Source organism: Leiobunum rupestre, chromosome 6 (assembly GCF_980474605.1).
Source record: "Leiobunum rupestre chromosome 6, qqLeiRupe1.1.hap1, whole genome shotgun sequence".
Taxonomy (NCBI): domain Eukaryota; kingdom Metazoa; phylum Arthropoda; class Arachnida; order Opiliones; family Sclerosomatidae; genus Leiobunum; species Leiobunum rupestre.
Genome location: NC_143389.1, coordinates 28342392 through 28358106, shown reverse-complemented (window position 1 = coordinate 28358106; position 15715 = coordinate 28342392). Strand labels below are relative to the sequence as shown.

The 15715-nt window shown below is 35.9% G+C and overlaps 1 protein-coding gene across 1 annotated transcript; it reads left to right on the top strand.

Moving 5' to 3' along the window:
* The first annotated feature begins 1187 nt into the window (after positions 1-1187).
* Positions 1188-15715, top strand: LOC149940576 (uncharacterized). The gene is made up of 2 exons (XM_090179323.1): positions 1188-1414; positions 15547-15715. Exons 1-2 carry the CDS (start codon positions 1188-1190, stop codon positions 15713-15715), a joined length of 396 nt encoding a protein of 131 aa, XP_090035449.1.

Genomic DNA, 15715 nt, shown 5'->3' with positions numbered 1-15715 from the left:
CAGCTCTCCCAATCGTATCGCACTTAAGAAGCTTTCCCAATCCTACGTCTCTAAAGACCATTCTAATAATCCCATTTCAAACAAGACAGCTCTCCCAATCCTATTTTCCTAATCCAATTTAATCCAAAATGACTGCAAAATTCTGAATTCTCACGAAACGATTGAATTGTTTAAATTTAGTGGGTGTTACATTACAGTATGCAAATATAATAGACCTAACCATGGACGAATTACTGAAGGACACTTCTCGGGCTGCCTTCTACCACGCTACGCTATCTCCAAAGTTTGACTTCTGTATTGAGGTAGATTTATCTCACTGGGGGGAAGACACATGTTCAAGGGGTAAAAACGCGCGTTTCAGGGGCAAGAGAAGTGGTAACTTTAAAAAACACTGTTGCCCTCTATTGGCGAATTTCGGAACTATTATAAATAAAATACTGTCTGCTCTCAAGATAAATATTCAAACATTTTATTTTACGTTTTTAATAAAGGTATAAAGTGTTTTTTTTTAATAACCTACCGGTTGTTAAATCGCCAGTAAACCTTTAAAAATCGCACGCTGGCTATTTTTAAATACACGTGGAGATTCGGTGGTCACATGACGTTTTATTTTCCCCTGAAGTCGAAGCCAGCGCGCCCTTCTGAGAAAATCGCGAATTAACCCCATCTCTAGTTGCTATGGAACGTAAGCGGGAAATGAAAAGCGTCCCGAGAAGTGTCCTAACAAACCAAAACTAACCACAATTCAATCAATTATAAACATCCACAATCCACCCGTACTTAAGGATTAAATTTGGTATTGCACCCTCTTATTTACAAAAAAAAATTAATTTAAAAATGGCTACAATCCATCTTTAGGGTAAAATATAATTGTGGCAAATAGATTTATAGGAATCCGACTTTCTTAACAAAAGGTAAATGAAATTGAAAGAAGTAATTATACATACTGTTCAGATGAACGCAGTAACTTTGAAAATCGGTCAATAATGCACTTAACGTTTTCCAGATTGCACTCTATTGCTAATCACCTGCGTTTCGAGACAAAACCCAATCCACAATTTCTGGTTACTGTATCTAAAGAGTATACCGACGCTTGCCGAGCGGTCAAATGGTTCGACCACTGCTTTTCGCCATTTCTTCTTACCTCCTTAAGTAGCGAAGTGTTTTTTCTTTGCTACGCCACCATAATGCTAGGACTATACTTCGGTTATTTCGTATCAACGGACTTAACCATCTTCTTATTCATTGCCACGGTTGGCGCTATGATGATCACCGTCATTCTATCCACGGCCCGGGTCAGTTCCTCCTTCATAGAGGGATTGCCCATCGTCACGCAGTTGGTTAACCGTTCCTCCGACAATTCCATAGAGTTTCAACAACAAGTTATTTTGCTCTCGCAACACATCACGAATCAGTGAGTATGAGTTTGAATTCTCGAATAGTATATATATATGTATAACATTACCACTCATAAATTTGCCCTGAAGATAATATCTAGACGTAGGGTGAATCTTAAATATTCTAGAATCCAAATCCCAATCCTGAAAGAATCTAGAATCCGAATCTGAATCCCGAAAGGTTCTCCAATCCGAATCTTAAATTTTCTGTAATCCGAATTTGACTCTCGAATGCTACGAAGTACGAATCTTGTATCTTTCGAATTCTTCATATAGAAAAATACCAAGAAAACGAAACAATAGACTTCTATTTAAAATTAAACTTTTTAATAAAATAAAAATTTTAAATTGTGTTTAATGCAAAAGGTTTTAACAGATTTAATAGACGATTTCGAATCGCGAACGTGTTCAAGTACTTGTTGAATAATCAAACGTTAACTAACCAATAGTTTAAGTAGACTAATTTTTTTAAATAAACAACAAAGGAATAAATCTTATCAAAAAACGCGGTACTTCGGTAGAATATACCTTTTAGACCAAATGAAGACAAATAAATTGAAGTTTTTAAAAAGTTTGAACGCGCAAAAAAACGAGGCATAACAACACATTTGCGTTATATACGAAGCGACCGCGACAAAAATCACGTTAATCACCATTTTAACAACATGTTTACACTTGTAACGCTATCTCCATCCACGTCCTTAAATAACTCATTGATGAACGTCCTCATAGAGTCCCGGAAGAAAATAGACACATTTTTCATTTCGGGACTGAACACCCTTTGGAAATGAACGATAAACTTTCGTTTCGCCAAACCTTGTAATTGTTTTATATAATTTTTGTTAATGTAAGAGTATTTTAATTTTAGTAGAAATTATGTTTAATTCAGAGGAAATGGCATGGTATTAGAAGATAAAACTTTATTTTAAACAAGACGTTTCGAGCCGAGGCTCTTCTTCAGTCGTCCGTTAGTTTTAATTTGATTTAAAATTTTACCACGCGCCATATTCAAGTTCTAATATCACGTGAGCAGAAGGTCAACGTGTTAAAAATAAACAAAAGTTTTTCTGATTATAACAATTTACGTGTGTAATAAAATCATAAATCAATGTAACCAATAAATCCAAAGTATATGTAAGTCAGTGTGAATTATTAAAATAGAAATAGAAATTTAAAAATTTTAAATGTCAATATTACCCCTATTAGTTACTTCCTGACATCATTTATCTAAATTTAAATTACCTAGTTTACGAATATACAATCCTTCATAGAATTTTCTTTTGTAGCAATTGGCTTAACGTTTTAAAATTTTGTAATCATCCCATTTAATAGAGTGATTTAACGTAGGCCAAAAATGTTTTGAAATTCCGTTATTCATATCGCCCTTAGCCACACAGGATTTATGTTCACGAATCCTGTCCAAAGTGGAACGTTTTGTTTCATAAATATACGTTTTCCCACATGAGCAAGGGATTTCATCAATAACGCCTCGAAGGGCGGAATCTTCTATTTTAGGTTTTAAATGATAAATTTGATTTTTTAGAATATTAGTGGTTATTTTAATTTTGTAGTTATTTAATTTGCTTAGGCAACGTTTGATTCTGTACCTATGTCCGTTATAGCGCTATTTGTTAATTTTTCTCCTTTTGGCCATTTTTTTTGTGCTGAAGTATCTCTTTAATTAGCGCGTGTTCAAACTTTTTAAATTCTTCTACTTATTAGTTTTAATTTTGTAACCACCTCGAAGGCATATTCTTTTGAACCATTATTTTACTTCATTAATAATTGAATGACCGTTGGTGGCTTGTTCTCGTTAAATTTATATACAGGGTGTTAACTAAAAACGATACAGAGCCAATTACTCAAAATGTGTTTTATGTAAGAATTTGAAATTTGCAGGTTACATCGAGGGTGCAGCGGGACAAATGACAATGAAAATTTGAATGACCTTGAACCAGGTCTTCAAGGTCATTCAAATTTTATCTCAAGAACCGTTAGGATTAGAAGAATAATTCCAATTACAAATGTGTTCTACGTTTAATTTTAAGTCTACATAACTTTGACCCGATCTAATTTGATCAATGGGAAGCCGATAAATGTTAGACCAAAAACCATAATGTCGTGTGTGGGATTCTAATCAAGACACGACATTTAAGGGCTTATAAATCGAAAACTACCAGATCTAATGGATCAAAATTGTCGTGACACTCTAAACTGAGTGGGGGAGTTTGGAATTTGTAACTTATGATGACCTTGAAACATTAGTTCAAGATCATTCAAAATTTTTCTCGAGAACCATTAGGATTACGAGAATGGTTCAAATTAGAAAAATGCCCCGCAAGGTTTTTAAGTAAAATTACCTTTTACCCGAGGTAAATAAACCAATAAAACTCCAAAATAAACGTTAATTAATTGATTTAAAACGTACCAAGTATTTTTATTAACTTTTTTAGTTTAAATGTTTTAAACACAAAAGAAACTAAAGAAGTAATTGAAATAAATTGAATGACCTTGAACTAATGTTTCAAGGTCATCATTGTACGTGCGAATTCTTCCACCAGAATTTTAGACTGTCTAGTAGCATAACAACCATTATTAATAAGGTAGAATGGGCTATTAATTTGAAAAAATAATTTATTTCAAACAATTTCGAAAAACAAATTTCAATGTTTGTACTATTTTAAATTATCTCACACATTTTTCCAATTTTAGCCATTTTGATTCATTTTCACATATTTTGACTTTTTCGTCGCTTTTTTTTTATCTATTTTTGGCATTTTTAAAATTTTTAAATTTGTTAAATAATTTCCCACGAAAAATTATTGAATAAATTTCCTTTAAGGGTTTTCAAGTAACATGAAGGTCTACCAACCCCCCGAGTTTTGGAACAAAATCTGTTGGTTACACTTCGGGATGTCTCCTTGTAAGTACATGAAAATGACGAAAAATGGACCATAATGTACTCCGTCTCATAAAAGACCAGACTTCGATAATGGCACTGTTGCTGGTAATTTTTGTCCAATCAAGTCCGGGCGAGAGAATATAGTCTTCAATCTCTTCAATATAAGGGCGAAGTATAGTTGAGAAAGGCATAGTTAATGTATTGAGGGTAAGGGCCGATACAATTGCGTTGGTGTTGTGCTACGGATGGTGTGACTGTTTTTGTTTGTATTTTACAACCTTCCGAGCCAAAATAGTAGACGCGGAGTCTAATCGTCGGTCTGTGGAAATCCCCATTTGACCAGGGCCTAATATAGCTCATGGGCGTAGTACCGTATACCAACATATGCTTGATTCTCTAAGTAATGAACCTTTTCGCGCCCAATATTATCCTTCTGTCAGGGATTACACCCTCCCTGACGGCCGTTAGAAGAACCACTCACCTCTAGCTTCTTCTCACAGCTTGGAAACTGGATTCGGGCAATTTGGTAGTTATGGATCGCTTATTAATAAGCGATCCATAATCAAATTGTTTTTAAGCCAAGCGAGCTAGAGTTGTGGTAACCCGCTTACAACAGTCTAAAATAGATAGTTCACTCGATTGACTAATTTTATCCATCGCTATGTTCAAAAGAGTTAGATTGGACCGTTGCTGTGAGCAAAGGTCAGACTAAAAAATTTCTTTTAGGTTAAACACTAACAATTGTAAGTAAAATTTTTATAGGGATGTAAGAAGTAAAATTTGTTATTAACAAAAAAGAGAATAACCAAATTCTAAGATTTTACAAAATTCGTTCGAAAAACGGATAAATACTAGATTTTATAATAGCCGTATGCCAAATACTAAAATTTCAAATTTAAATTTCGAAGTATTAAAAACCATAAATATACCTTAAAAATGTTTTTTGAATTGAAAATGTAAAACGTACATAATAAGTTAAAAAAAATTCTAACTTTCAAAACATACGAAAAATGTGCAATTGTATCACTTCCGTATTTCGTCCCCCAAATGACGTGTCGCTTTTGTGCGCCTTTTCGGTTTCTAAGAGTGGGAGGATTCTTCATTGGCTGGAAGCTTAGCGAGAGAGAATTAAAAGGAACCACCTATGGACTGCATTGTAAAGGATGATAAAATTGGCGAATAAGTAGATAAGTCCATAATGAAAAGGGATAATAAAGCTAAACCCTAAACAAATTTGAAGACATTTAAAAACTTACTAATAGCTCGTACCGATAGGTCTTCGAGCGGACAAAAACGCGAAACTCGGACCAAATAGATCTTCGAGTGAATAATTAAATTAAATTAAATAAAATTGCCAGAAAATCCAACGGTAGACCGGTTTCGTCCTATTTGGGACTCGTCAGTACCGTGCGGGAAATCTGGCTCGCGACTATAACACCGAATAGAGAAACTAAGCCTAAATATTTCAAAACGAGTTGCATAGCAACGGAAAGCTGAATAGGGGGAGATTGGTGGAGATTAATCAAATTTGTTTAGGGTTTAGCTTTATTATCCCTTTTCATTATGGACTTATCTACTTATTCGCCAATTTTATCATCCTTAGCGAGAGAGAGAGAGAGAGGTAAATCCTGGGATGTCTCTCGTCATCGGTTTCCATTTATAAGTTATTTGCTCGTCGCTCACATGTTCAAAGTTCCTGGTCACCCTTCCGCCAGCGTCATGTCTCCCATACTGCTTTCTACCGTTATAGTTTTTGCCAGGTACAGAATTGATATAATAATTTTTTGATTTAATTTACGTTTCGGCTTATTGTTTCTGCTACTGCATAGTAACCGATGTAATGTGTGGGGTGAAGGAGTGGTTAGCACTTTCGCCTCGCAGCAAGAGGAGCCGGGTTCGATCCAAACTTGTGGCACTGGGTGAAAACTCGGAACACCTCCTTTTGCGTTGAGTTTGCAAGTTCTCTCCCTACTGGTTTAAGGGGTTTTCACTCGAGTTCTTCGGTTTCCCCTTCCATAAAAACTTGTGGAGGTTAACGGTAATAGTTAGTGTAGGGAGCTGTTGGCTCGCGTGGCATGAAGGGCTTGCCACCATCCTCCTACGCATTGTAACCCGGCCACCTGAACTAATGGCTTTAAAAGTTGCTCGATGACTTAGGCCTAAGGTGGTGCCTTGGGTATTAGCCGAGGTATTAGCCTAGCTGATTATTATTATTATTATTTGACAACAATTACTTTCATTTCTAAACTTATTTGTCATTATTTTATTATGCCCACTAGTACCAGTTTGCTTAGGAACTAGAAAATTTGTCCTATTCTATTTAATAATTAAATGTCTCTAAAACAAGTAGCTTGTGTGCCTTTTGACGTCAGACCTCTAGTGCCATAGTAACATAGGATACAGAAATATTTTGTGGGGGGGAGGGATAAGAGAAGAGAGAGAGGTTTGTTTCCCTCCGACTTAATTATTCATCCAGTTACGGTTAACGTTAAGGAGGCCGTTCCCATTGTCTGGCCTTTTCGTACCTTCCGCGAAACTCGCCAAACTAGCGCCAGCGAAATAAAGAGAATGTCGAAGAAAACACCACCCTTTTTGGAAACTTTATAATTTGTGCATCCTTCCCTTCACAGAAAATCTTCATGACACCTATAAAACGTTTAAAGAACATCTAGAGAACGCAAGAATGTGTCCAGATATTTTCGCATCTGACACCTGTAGAACATGTTTATCAGATGTATCGCTGTGTACTACAGATGTATCGCTGTGTGCTACAGATGTTCTCTTGGTGTACGCTATGCGTTTACACTGATGTTCCACAGATGTTTTTTGGAACATCTGTGGAACGAGACCGTCCACTTTTTTTCGCATTTGTGACGCCTACAGGACACTTGACATCTGCGGAACGCCAACCGAAAAAAGCACCAGAACACTAAATGAACACAAAGGGAACACTTAAGGAAGGCATGCAGCTCAATGCTTTAGCTCCTTGATCACCGTTAACAAATACTCTTAAATTCACAGTAATTTACCTGGAAAGTTCATGCAAACTTAGCAAGTAAAAACTGTTTGCTACAGTATATATAATATACATTTGGATGTATAAAGTGCAATTAACAGTATTTTAAAAATAGGACCTTCAATGCAATATCCTGTTGTGACAAGGAAAGTACGCTGTGTTTATAGGCATAACCAAAATAAATTTAAATATCAGTTATTACATGGTAAGTATGTACATAAGTGACCTAAACAAATTTGTTATGTGAATAGGAATTTTCGATTTAAATATATAAAAGTAAATTATTGAATTAACTAATTTATTTCCAAGACGTGGTACACCTATATAGAATTAAAACCACTTAAGTTAACAAAATTTACTAAAAATAGATTCACAATTTTTACAGTGGTTAAATTACAATGCTGCCCACATTGGTTAACAACAATTACATTTCCTTTTTTTTTAATTTCAACAAAATGTAACTTTTCTGGCTATTTAAAATTTAGTAGTTCATATAACATTACACAAATTCAACCAGTTTAATATTCTTCAATCTTGATTGTCATAAATCCTGCAAAAATATGTTTTATAATTGAAACTCTTCTATGTCTTCTTTGAGTGTACTGCAGCTAAACAATAAAATAATTTTAATAAATGAACCTTAAGCACTAGGGTTTAAGGCGGGTTTTTTTTGTCTTCCAACGGTTATGATTAAATGCAATTGCAAAGAAAAGAGAAAAGATTTAAATAACTACTAAAATTTCAAAATAAAAAATCCTAATTATTTTTTTTTAAATGGTGCCTTACAAAATAGTTGCGTTGGTTAAAAAAAGTGAATAAATATATTTTGGGTTCAATAATTCTGCTTTGGTGTGAAAAATTTGCATAAATTAACGTTAATGCGTGTTTTCAGGATTAAACGTAATGGAAAATGCCTTTAAATATAGTAAAAAATAATCATTATCAGTCTGTGTTCACTTATTAATTTTGCTAGAAAAGTAAAAATATTTATGTAGACAACTTTTTAAAATTTGAATTTGATATTTTGGTAGCAAAGTACCTATATCACTTATCTAAACGCTCAAGCTATTTTCTCGCATTCTATTTAAACCATTACTTAAAACAACCTTTCTCAAGTCTGACAGGCTGTGTAGGTTAAAAATGAAGTGACTAAATATTTTTAGCTTCAATAGTTGTATTTCTAGGTAAAAAATGGGCATTTATTAAAGGTATCGTGTTGAACGGAGCTTGAGCTTATAAAAAAGTGATATAGGGTGCAGAGTATTAAAATCTCAACAAAGCTTAATCTTTTTTTTTCAATTGTAATTAAACATGAGGGGTTAACCACTTTTGAAATCAGGTGTACAAATCAGCAGTGAAATCACCGAAATCACTTAAAATCAGTAGCTTCCATAACGTTAAATCAAAAGGGAAATCACGTGAAATCTGAAATCAGGTGTACAAAAATTTGCAACAGTGAATAACCCCTCGATTGAACCCTCATTAAAAGCAACCTTCTCCAAGTCTGACTAGCTGAGTAGGTTAAAAAATAAAGTGGTAACATATATTTGGTGAAAAATTTGCATTAATTAAAGTTTTGTGTTGAACTTGCAGATTCATAGTTTCCAAAATTAAATGAAAAGGAAGTTGTTATTAAATATAGTTGAAAATAGGCATTGTTAATCTGTGTTCACTCATTGATTATGGTAGGAAATGGGAAATTTTCATTTAGGTAGTTTTTTTAAATTTTAGTTTGAAATATTGATATCCTGCACCCTATACCATTTATTTAAAAGCTCAAGCAATTTTTTTTCAAATGTTATTGAACCCTCACTAAAAACAACCTTCCCCAAGTCTGACAGGCTGTGTAGGTTAAAAATAAAGTGGCTAAATATTTTTGGCTTCAATAGTTGTTCTTCTGGGTAAAAATTTGCATTTATTAAAACGTATCGTGTTGAACGGTCCCGGAGCTTCAGTGTTTTGAGAATTAAATGTAGGGGATGTTGCCTTAAAATATCGTTGAAAATAGTCATTGTTAGACTGTGATCACCAATTGGTTATGGTAGGAGATAGAAAATGTTCATTTAGACCACTTTTTCAAATTTGAGTTTTAAATAAATGATAATATATGGTACAGAGTGGGGTGGCGGAGTGGTAAGCGCTTTCGCCTCGCAGCAAGAGGAACCGGGTTCGATCCCAGCTTGTGGCACTGGGTGAAAACTCGGAACTACTCCTTCTGCGTTGAGTTTGCAAGTTCTCTCCCCACTGGTTAAAGGGTTTTCCCCCGAGTTCTTTGGTTTCCCCTTCCATAAAAACTTGTAGAGGTTAACGGTAATAGTTAGTGTAGGGAGCTGTTGGCTCGCGTGGCATGTAGGGCTTGCCACCACCCTCCTACGCATTGTAACCCGGCCACCTGTTTAAAGGCATTATAAGTCGCTAGATGACTTGGGCCTAAGGTGGTGCCTTGGGTATTAGCCTAGCTGATAGAGTATCAAAATTTAAAACTCAAATTTCAAAAAGTTGCCTGAATGAAAATTTTCTATCTCCTACCATAATCAATGGGTGAACACAGATTAACAATGCCTATTTTCAACTATATTTAAAGGCAACTTCCCTTACATATAATTCTGAAAACACTGAAGCTCCGTTCAACACGATAACTTTAATAAATGCAAATGTTTAACCCAGAAATACAACTATTGAATCCAAAAATATTTAATCACTTAATTTTTAATCTACAAAGCGATTCAGACTTGGGGAAGGTGGTTTTTAGTGAGGGTTCAATCACATTTGAAAAAAAAATTGTTTGAGCTTTTAAATAAATGGTATAGGGTGCAGGATATCAAAATTTCAAACTCAAATTTAAAAAAACTACCTAAATGAAAATTTCCCATCTCCTACCATAATCAATGGGTGAACACAGATTAACAATGCCTATTTTCAACTATATTTAAGGCAACTTCCCTTACATATAATTCTGAAAACACTGAAGCTCCGTTCAACACGATAACTTTAATAAATGCAAATGTTTAACCCAGAAATACAACTATTGAATCCAAAAATATTTAATCACTTAATTTTTAATCTACAAAGCGATTCAGACTTGGGGAAGGTGGTTTTTAGTGAGGGTTCAATCACATTTGAAAAAAAAATTGTTGGAGCTTTTAAATAAATGGTATAGGGTGCAGGATATCAAAATTTCAAACTCAAATTTAAAAAAACTACCTAAATGAAAATTTCCCATCTCCTACCATAGTCAATGAGTGAACACAGATTAGAAATGCCTATTTTCAACTATATTTAAAAGCAACTTGAAAACACTGAACCTCTGTTCAACGCGATTACTTTAATTCATGCGAATTTTTCACACAGAAATAAAACTATTGAATCCAAAATTATTTAACCACCCTTATTATTGCTCTAATTATAGTTAGTCAGTATTGGGTAAGGTTGTTTATAAGTGAGTGTGAAAATACTATTAGGTGTGCTATTTTTTTTAACTTTTCCCGTATTTAGTTAAGCCTAGGCCATTTATTTACATGAAAAATACAATGCATATATTTACTCAACTTTAATGACTTCATTTATTTACTTAAGTATTACTTAATTATTATGAAATTCTACTTACTTATTTGTTAATTGGGATGATAATTTTATCTGCATGGCAAAGTCCGATAGATTGAACCACGACCTAACTGTTACTTGTAAGGTTTTTATGGAAATTTACTGAATCGTGAGTATCGATTGTTCACAGAAATATTCCTAGCCCTTGCTCAAAGATATTAATTCACCAAGGCGGGGGGAAGATGGCGACAAAATGCGAGTCGTGGCCTTATCGTGGAGTGAATTAAATCAGAGAGAAAGGGGTTACATACAGGGGAAAATAAAAAAAATAAAAAAGGAGGGGAGATTCGAATTCAGAATGGAAACCCTTTGTCGTTAATCAATCACAAAATCTTTATTTAACACTCAAATTTATAAATAACACTAAAATACAAAACAAATTAACAAAATTGCGCGGGGAACTGAGGGGATAATCTTACTTTGCTTCTAGTGATGGTTAGGCCATCTCTACTATGGTTCTTTTAGCTTTTTCCAATATACGAGGGGAATTTAAACACTTAAAAATACACTCTTTGACCTTAAATTTGTTAATGAAACTATCTCTTACTATTTTCTATGCGATCGGTTCCTGTATCCCTACTCTCAGGCATCTTGGGCTCGAAGGACGGAGGGGACCGAAATTAATATACACTTACACTAAATAATAATAATTAAAACACTACAATTAAACAATGACAATAATTAACTCAAAAAAATAATAACAACGAGGGCACAACGCGAACGGAAAAAGTAATCTGGACTGTATAAATACAAGAGGCAGAGGGTACGTTCAGCAGAGCTCCTCGGACTACTCACCGATTAGTAATCGGTGACATCGGTTTCCTACTGTACGCTTTGTTGCGTTTCCGGTTTTGACGTCACGGTAGTCATCGGTTACTCACCGAAGTCATCGGCTGGAAGAGTCGGTTTTTCCGATGACTGACGTCATTTCTGACGTAAAACTGCTATAAACGCTACGGCATTTTAAAAAACACCGATGACTGAATAAAAGCGTTCAGCAACTTACGACGTCATTATGACGAAAAAGCTCATCGGTGGAAAATATCAAATCCATCGGGTTTTTTTCCGTTGACTGCTGCTGAACGTAGCCAGAATGAACTCTCAACCTCGAGGGGACCTGTCTTAAATCCTTTTCTCGGACAATAGCGAGGGATTAAGCTTTCTTTTCTAAAATTTTTTCTCTACTTTTCACTGGCTACTTCGTATTTCGACCCTGGGTTCTCTACAATGGGGGGGGGGGGCGATTTATGATGGAAATTCTACTCATCACTTGGTTTCGGCAGAGAGCACTAAACCCCTGGAGAGGTCCTGTGGGGTAGAAGCTACCGGCCAGCATAGTCCTCTAATTTCCCCCATATTCCTTTCCCCCTCCTAGTTTACGGGAACGGAGGTGGAAACTGCGCATGCGCCGCAGAATTGTTAAATCGGTTCACGGAACTACAATGATGACGTTAAATGCATGCGCATTTCAGACTTCCGTCCCTATACGAGTGCTCCCTGGTTTCGGTGTCCTCCGCTACGTTGTCGTCTCTCCGTTTACGGGTTTTCTCGTTCCTCGGTTTACGTAAGATGCCCGACACACGCACTTCACAGAACGGGACGTCTTTGGGGATTGCTTGTTTACGCGTTTCTTTATTCACACTTTTCTTTAATTCTCTTTATTTACTCGTCTACGGTTTGGCGGCCGGATTGCGGGTTTCTTCCTATATTCTTTTACTTCACAAGCTGACGGGGGCGTAGGTACATCGGGTTTCGGTCTGAAATGTCCGGCTAGGCTAGGGAATCGGTCTCGGTCATCTGGCTGCCTTCTCTCGGAATGGCTAGATATTGGGTGATCAACAGGTGATTCGAGGGTGTTGAGGGCATTACGCTTCTCAGACTTATTACTGCTTGGCTTATGTTCTTCCGATCGGAATGTCCTGGCTGTGAGTCATCTAGGCAATCAGTGAGGGTTGTTCCGATCATGTGGTTTGCATTGAGGGTTAATTAATATTTAAGCGCGACTTCATCGCCCATTATTTTATATTTATTTCGACATGGTTCTTCTCTTGCCCGAGAAGCAGAGTTCTGTGCAGTTCTGTACCGTTCTGTCTTTTTGGGGCTCTTGTCTCTTGGTTTTGTTCGTATTATTGGGGGGGGGGGCGGGGTTGAAACAAAAAGCAACTGGTGACCTCCCATTTTACCTAGGTCATTGGTGTATTTAAGACTTGTGCCTAGTCATGCGGTGGTGACGTTGTCCGATTTACGAAAGGTCGCTTGGGGTTGCGGGGGGGGGGATGCCAGGGAGTCTCGAGGTTACCTTCTTTTTGTCTCCAAGAGGAAATGTCCAGGCGCCCTCGCGACTCTATGGCGGCAACCTTGGAAAACGTCCGCTTTTCTTGGGATCTTGCTACCTGATAGTTAATATGAAGCTTGTGGACTTGAAATGACTTCATGGGATCGCTGTGAGCTGAGGGGATTTTACTGGTCTAGTTCGGAAAGTTTTAGGGAAAACCTGGGCTGGGTAAGTTTGCTGAATGTATTGCACCATGGTCTTGTGACCGAGATAAAAACACTTTAATTAGCGAGGGATTAATTTTAGTATTGCTGAAGGCAGGGATTTAGTTTATAATTTAATTTAAGAGAACGATTTAATTGATTATCTTAATTTTATATTTTATCGTGGGGTTTGATCGAGTTCTATAAGGCTTATAAACAATAATTAATTTGTATGTATGGTTCAAAAGTTATTTAAATTTTTAGTTTATCATTAAATTTATATTTAACACTGGGATTAGTTTCATTAAATAGAGCTCGGAATTCTAAGATATTTGATGTAGGGGGCTTCAAGAATACTTAACAAAAACTGTAAATTTAGAGGGTCAAGAGTGCGGGGAAAACACAAAAAATATTTAAAAAAAATAAGTATTTGGGGGAAAATGAACCTGAAGGGTTACATACTCTTTGAAAACCGCGATCAGTAGTCTATCTCAACAAGAGGGCAAGACATAGGTAATTTGGTATTAATATGTAACACAGGCGCTCCTTAAACGACCCTTTAGATGCATTATAGATGTTCCATGTTCAACCGATGTCCTATGGACATATAGAGTACGGATTAGACCATTTAGAGTATACGTTGAACATTTGCATTGCATTTGTAAATATGTAAATAGCATCTAAGTCATACATAATGAACATCTATAAGACATATAAAGGCATTTTATGTGTTCAACCGATGTTTCTAGGCGTTCTTTAGGTGTTTTAGGAGCCCAGATTCACGAGGCTCACCGTCCAAAGACAAGAGAAGAACGTGAGACTACGATGCCCATTAGAGAGTGTTTTCCGACCCAAACGGATTGAGATCATCTTCAGCGAATCAGAAACTTGGTTAAACTTTCACGTCACCATAGACCGAAACCACGTTTCCGGCACCTAACATTTCCGCCCTCTACAAATAGAAGGATAACAAAAACACGAGACAGAGGAAACATTAAGGAGAAGAACCCAAATTTAGTTTCAGTTACTGGCTAAAGAAATTTTACAGAGATACAGTGTAACCGAAGAGAAGCGAGAAACCAAACGGAGAGATATCCAGGAAAAGCTGAAAAAGACCCCCAAGACCAGTAGTCAGAAGAAAACCTAGTTAGTGATTTCCCCCCAAATTTATATGAATAGATGCAAAGTGCAGAAATAAATATCGCTAAAAGATGCTTTTGGCACATCGTGTCTGTGTTGTGAAGAACTTTCATTAAGCTCAACTCGCCAACTTGCCTTAATCCGGTTCCATTACTTCTTTGCGGAGTCAAAATCGTCTTAGGTCACTTCTAGCATCGGAGTATCCAGAATGAATCCCAACAACGCCAGAAATAAAGCCGTCATGTAGAAAACCTTTCCTAAGCCTCCCCTCACCTGGATCAAACTATCCATAGCCAAAATAAAATAAATTCATATTGAGTCTATCCCCTATTGATTGTTAAAGGTCGCCCTTATGTTAAGAACCCCAAAAAGAAGATAAACCTAATTGTTATATTTTATATTTGGCGCCCAGCATGGCCAATATAAATAACCCTCTTCCTTTCTCCCTTATTGGTAAAAGCATATCCCCAACCCCTGGGTCATCGAGCGCTAATCAAATTTTGCTAAGGGGAAAAATTTATTTCAAAAATCAGAAATTGACTGAGATTTCCATGTTGATTTTTGGTTTTATAGACTGATTTCGAGATTTGGAACTGATTTCCATCAAGTAATGAAAATTCTAGAGTGTACGGAATTTTTACAAATGTTGAATTAAAGTTTTGGAAGCGCTTTTGATTAAAGTGTATTTTTTAGTTACCCATTTAAGTGTTGGTTTTATACAACGCAAAACTTAAAAAAAACTTATAACACCTTAAAGAAACTTCAAAATCTCTTATAGGTAATAACGTATATAGGTGACTGAGAACCTAGGAGTCTACTATCCCTTTAAGGGTCACCCTTAAGCATGAAATGTCGTGAAAAATTTAAGGCTTATGATTACATTTCCCTGTTTAAATGTTACACGGGCAATGAAATAATATTATTGCCTTCTTGGTGAACTTGTTATTTAATTATTTCTTATTCTAGTTATATATGAATATGCAAACTATAATTGCATTCTCTCTTTGTAGTTCCGAAGAGGCTCAAGTAACAGTTGGAGGAATGATTCCGATTTCCAGGAAATCGCTTTATTCGGCCTTTTTCGGAGTGTTATCATACGGTTTGGTTATCACTCAAATACAAGGACTTACGTCAAAAAATAACTTGGGCCAAAATTCTACATCACTGACCTCTAATTAG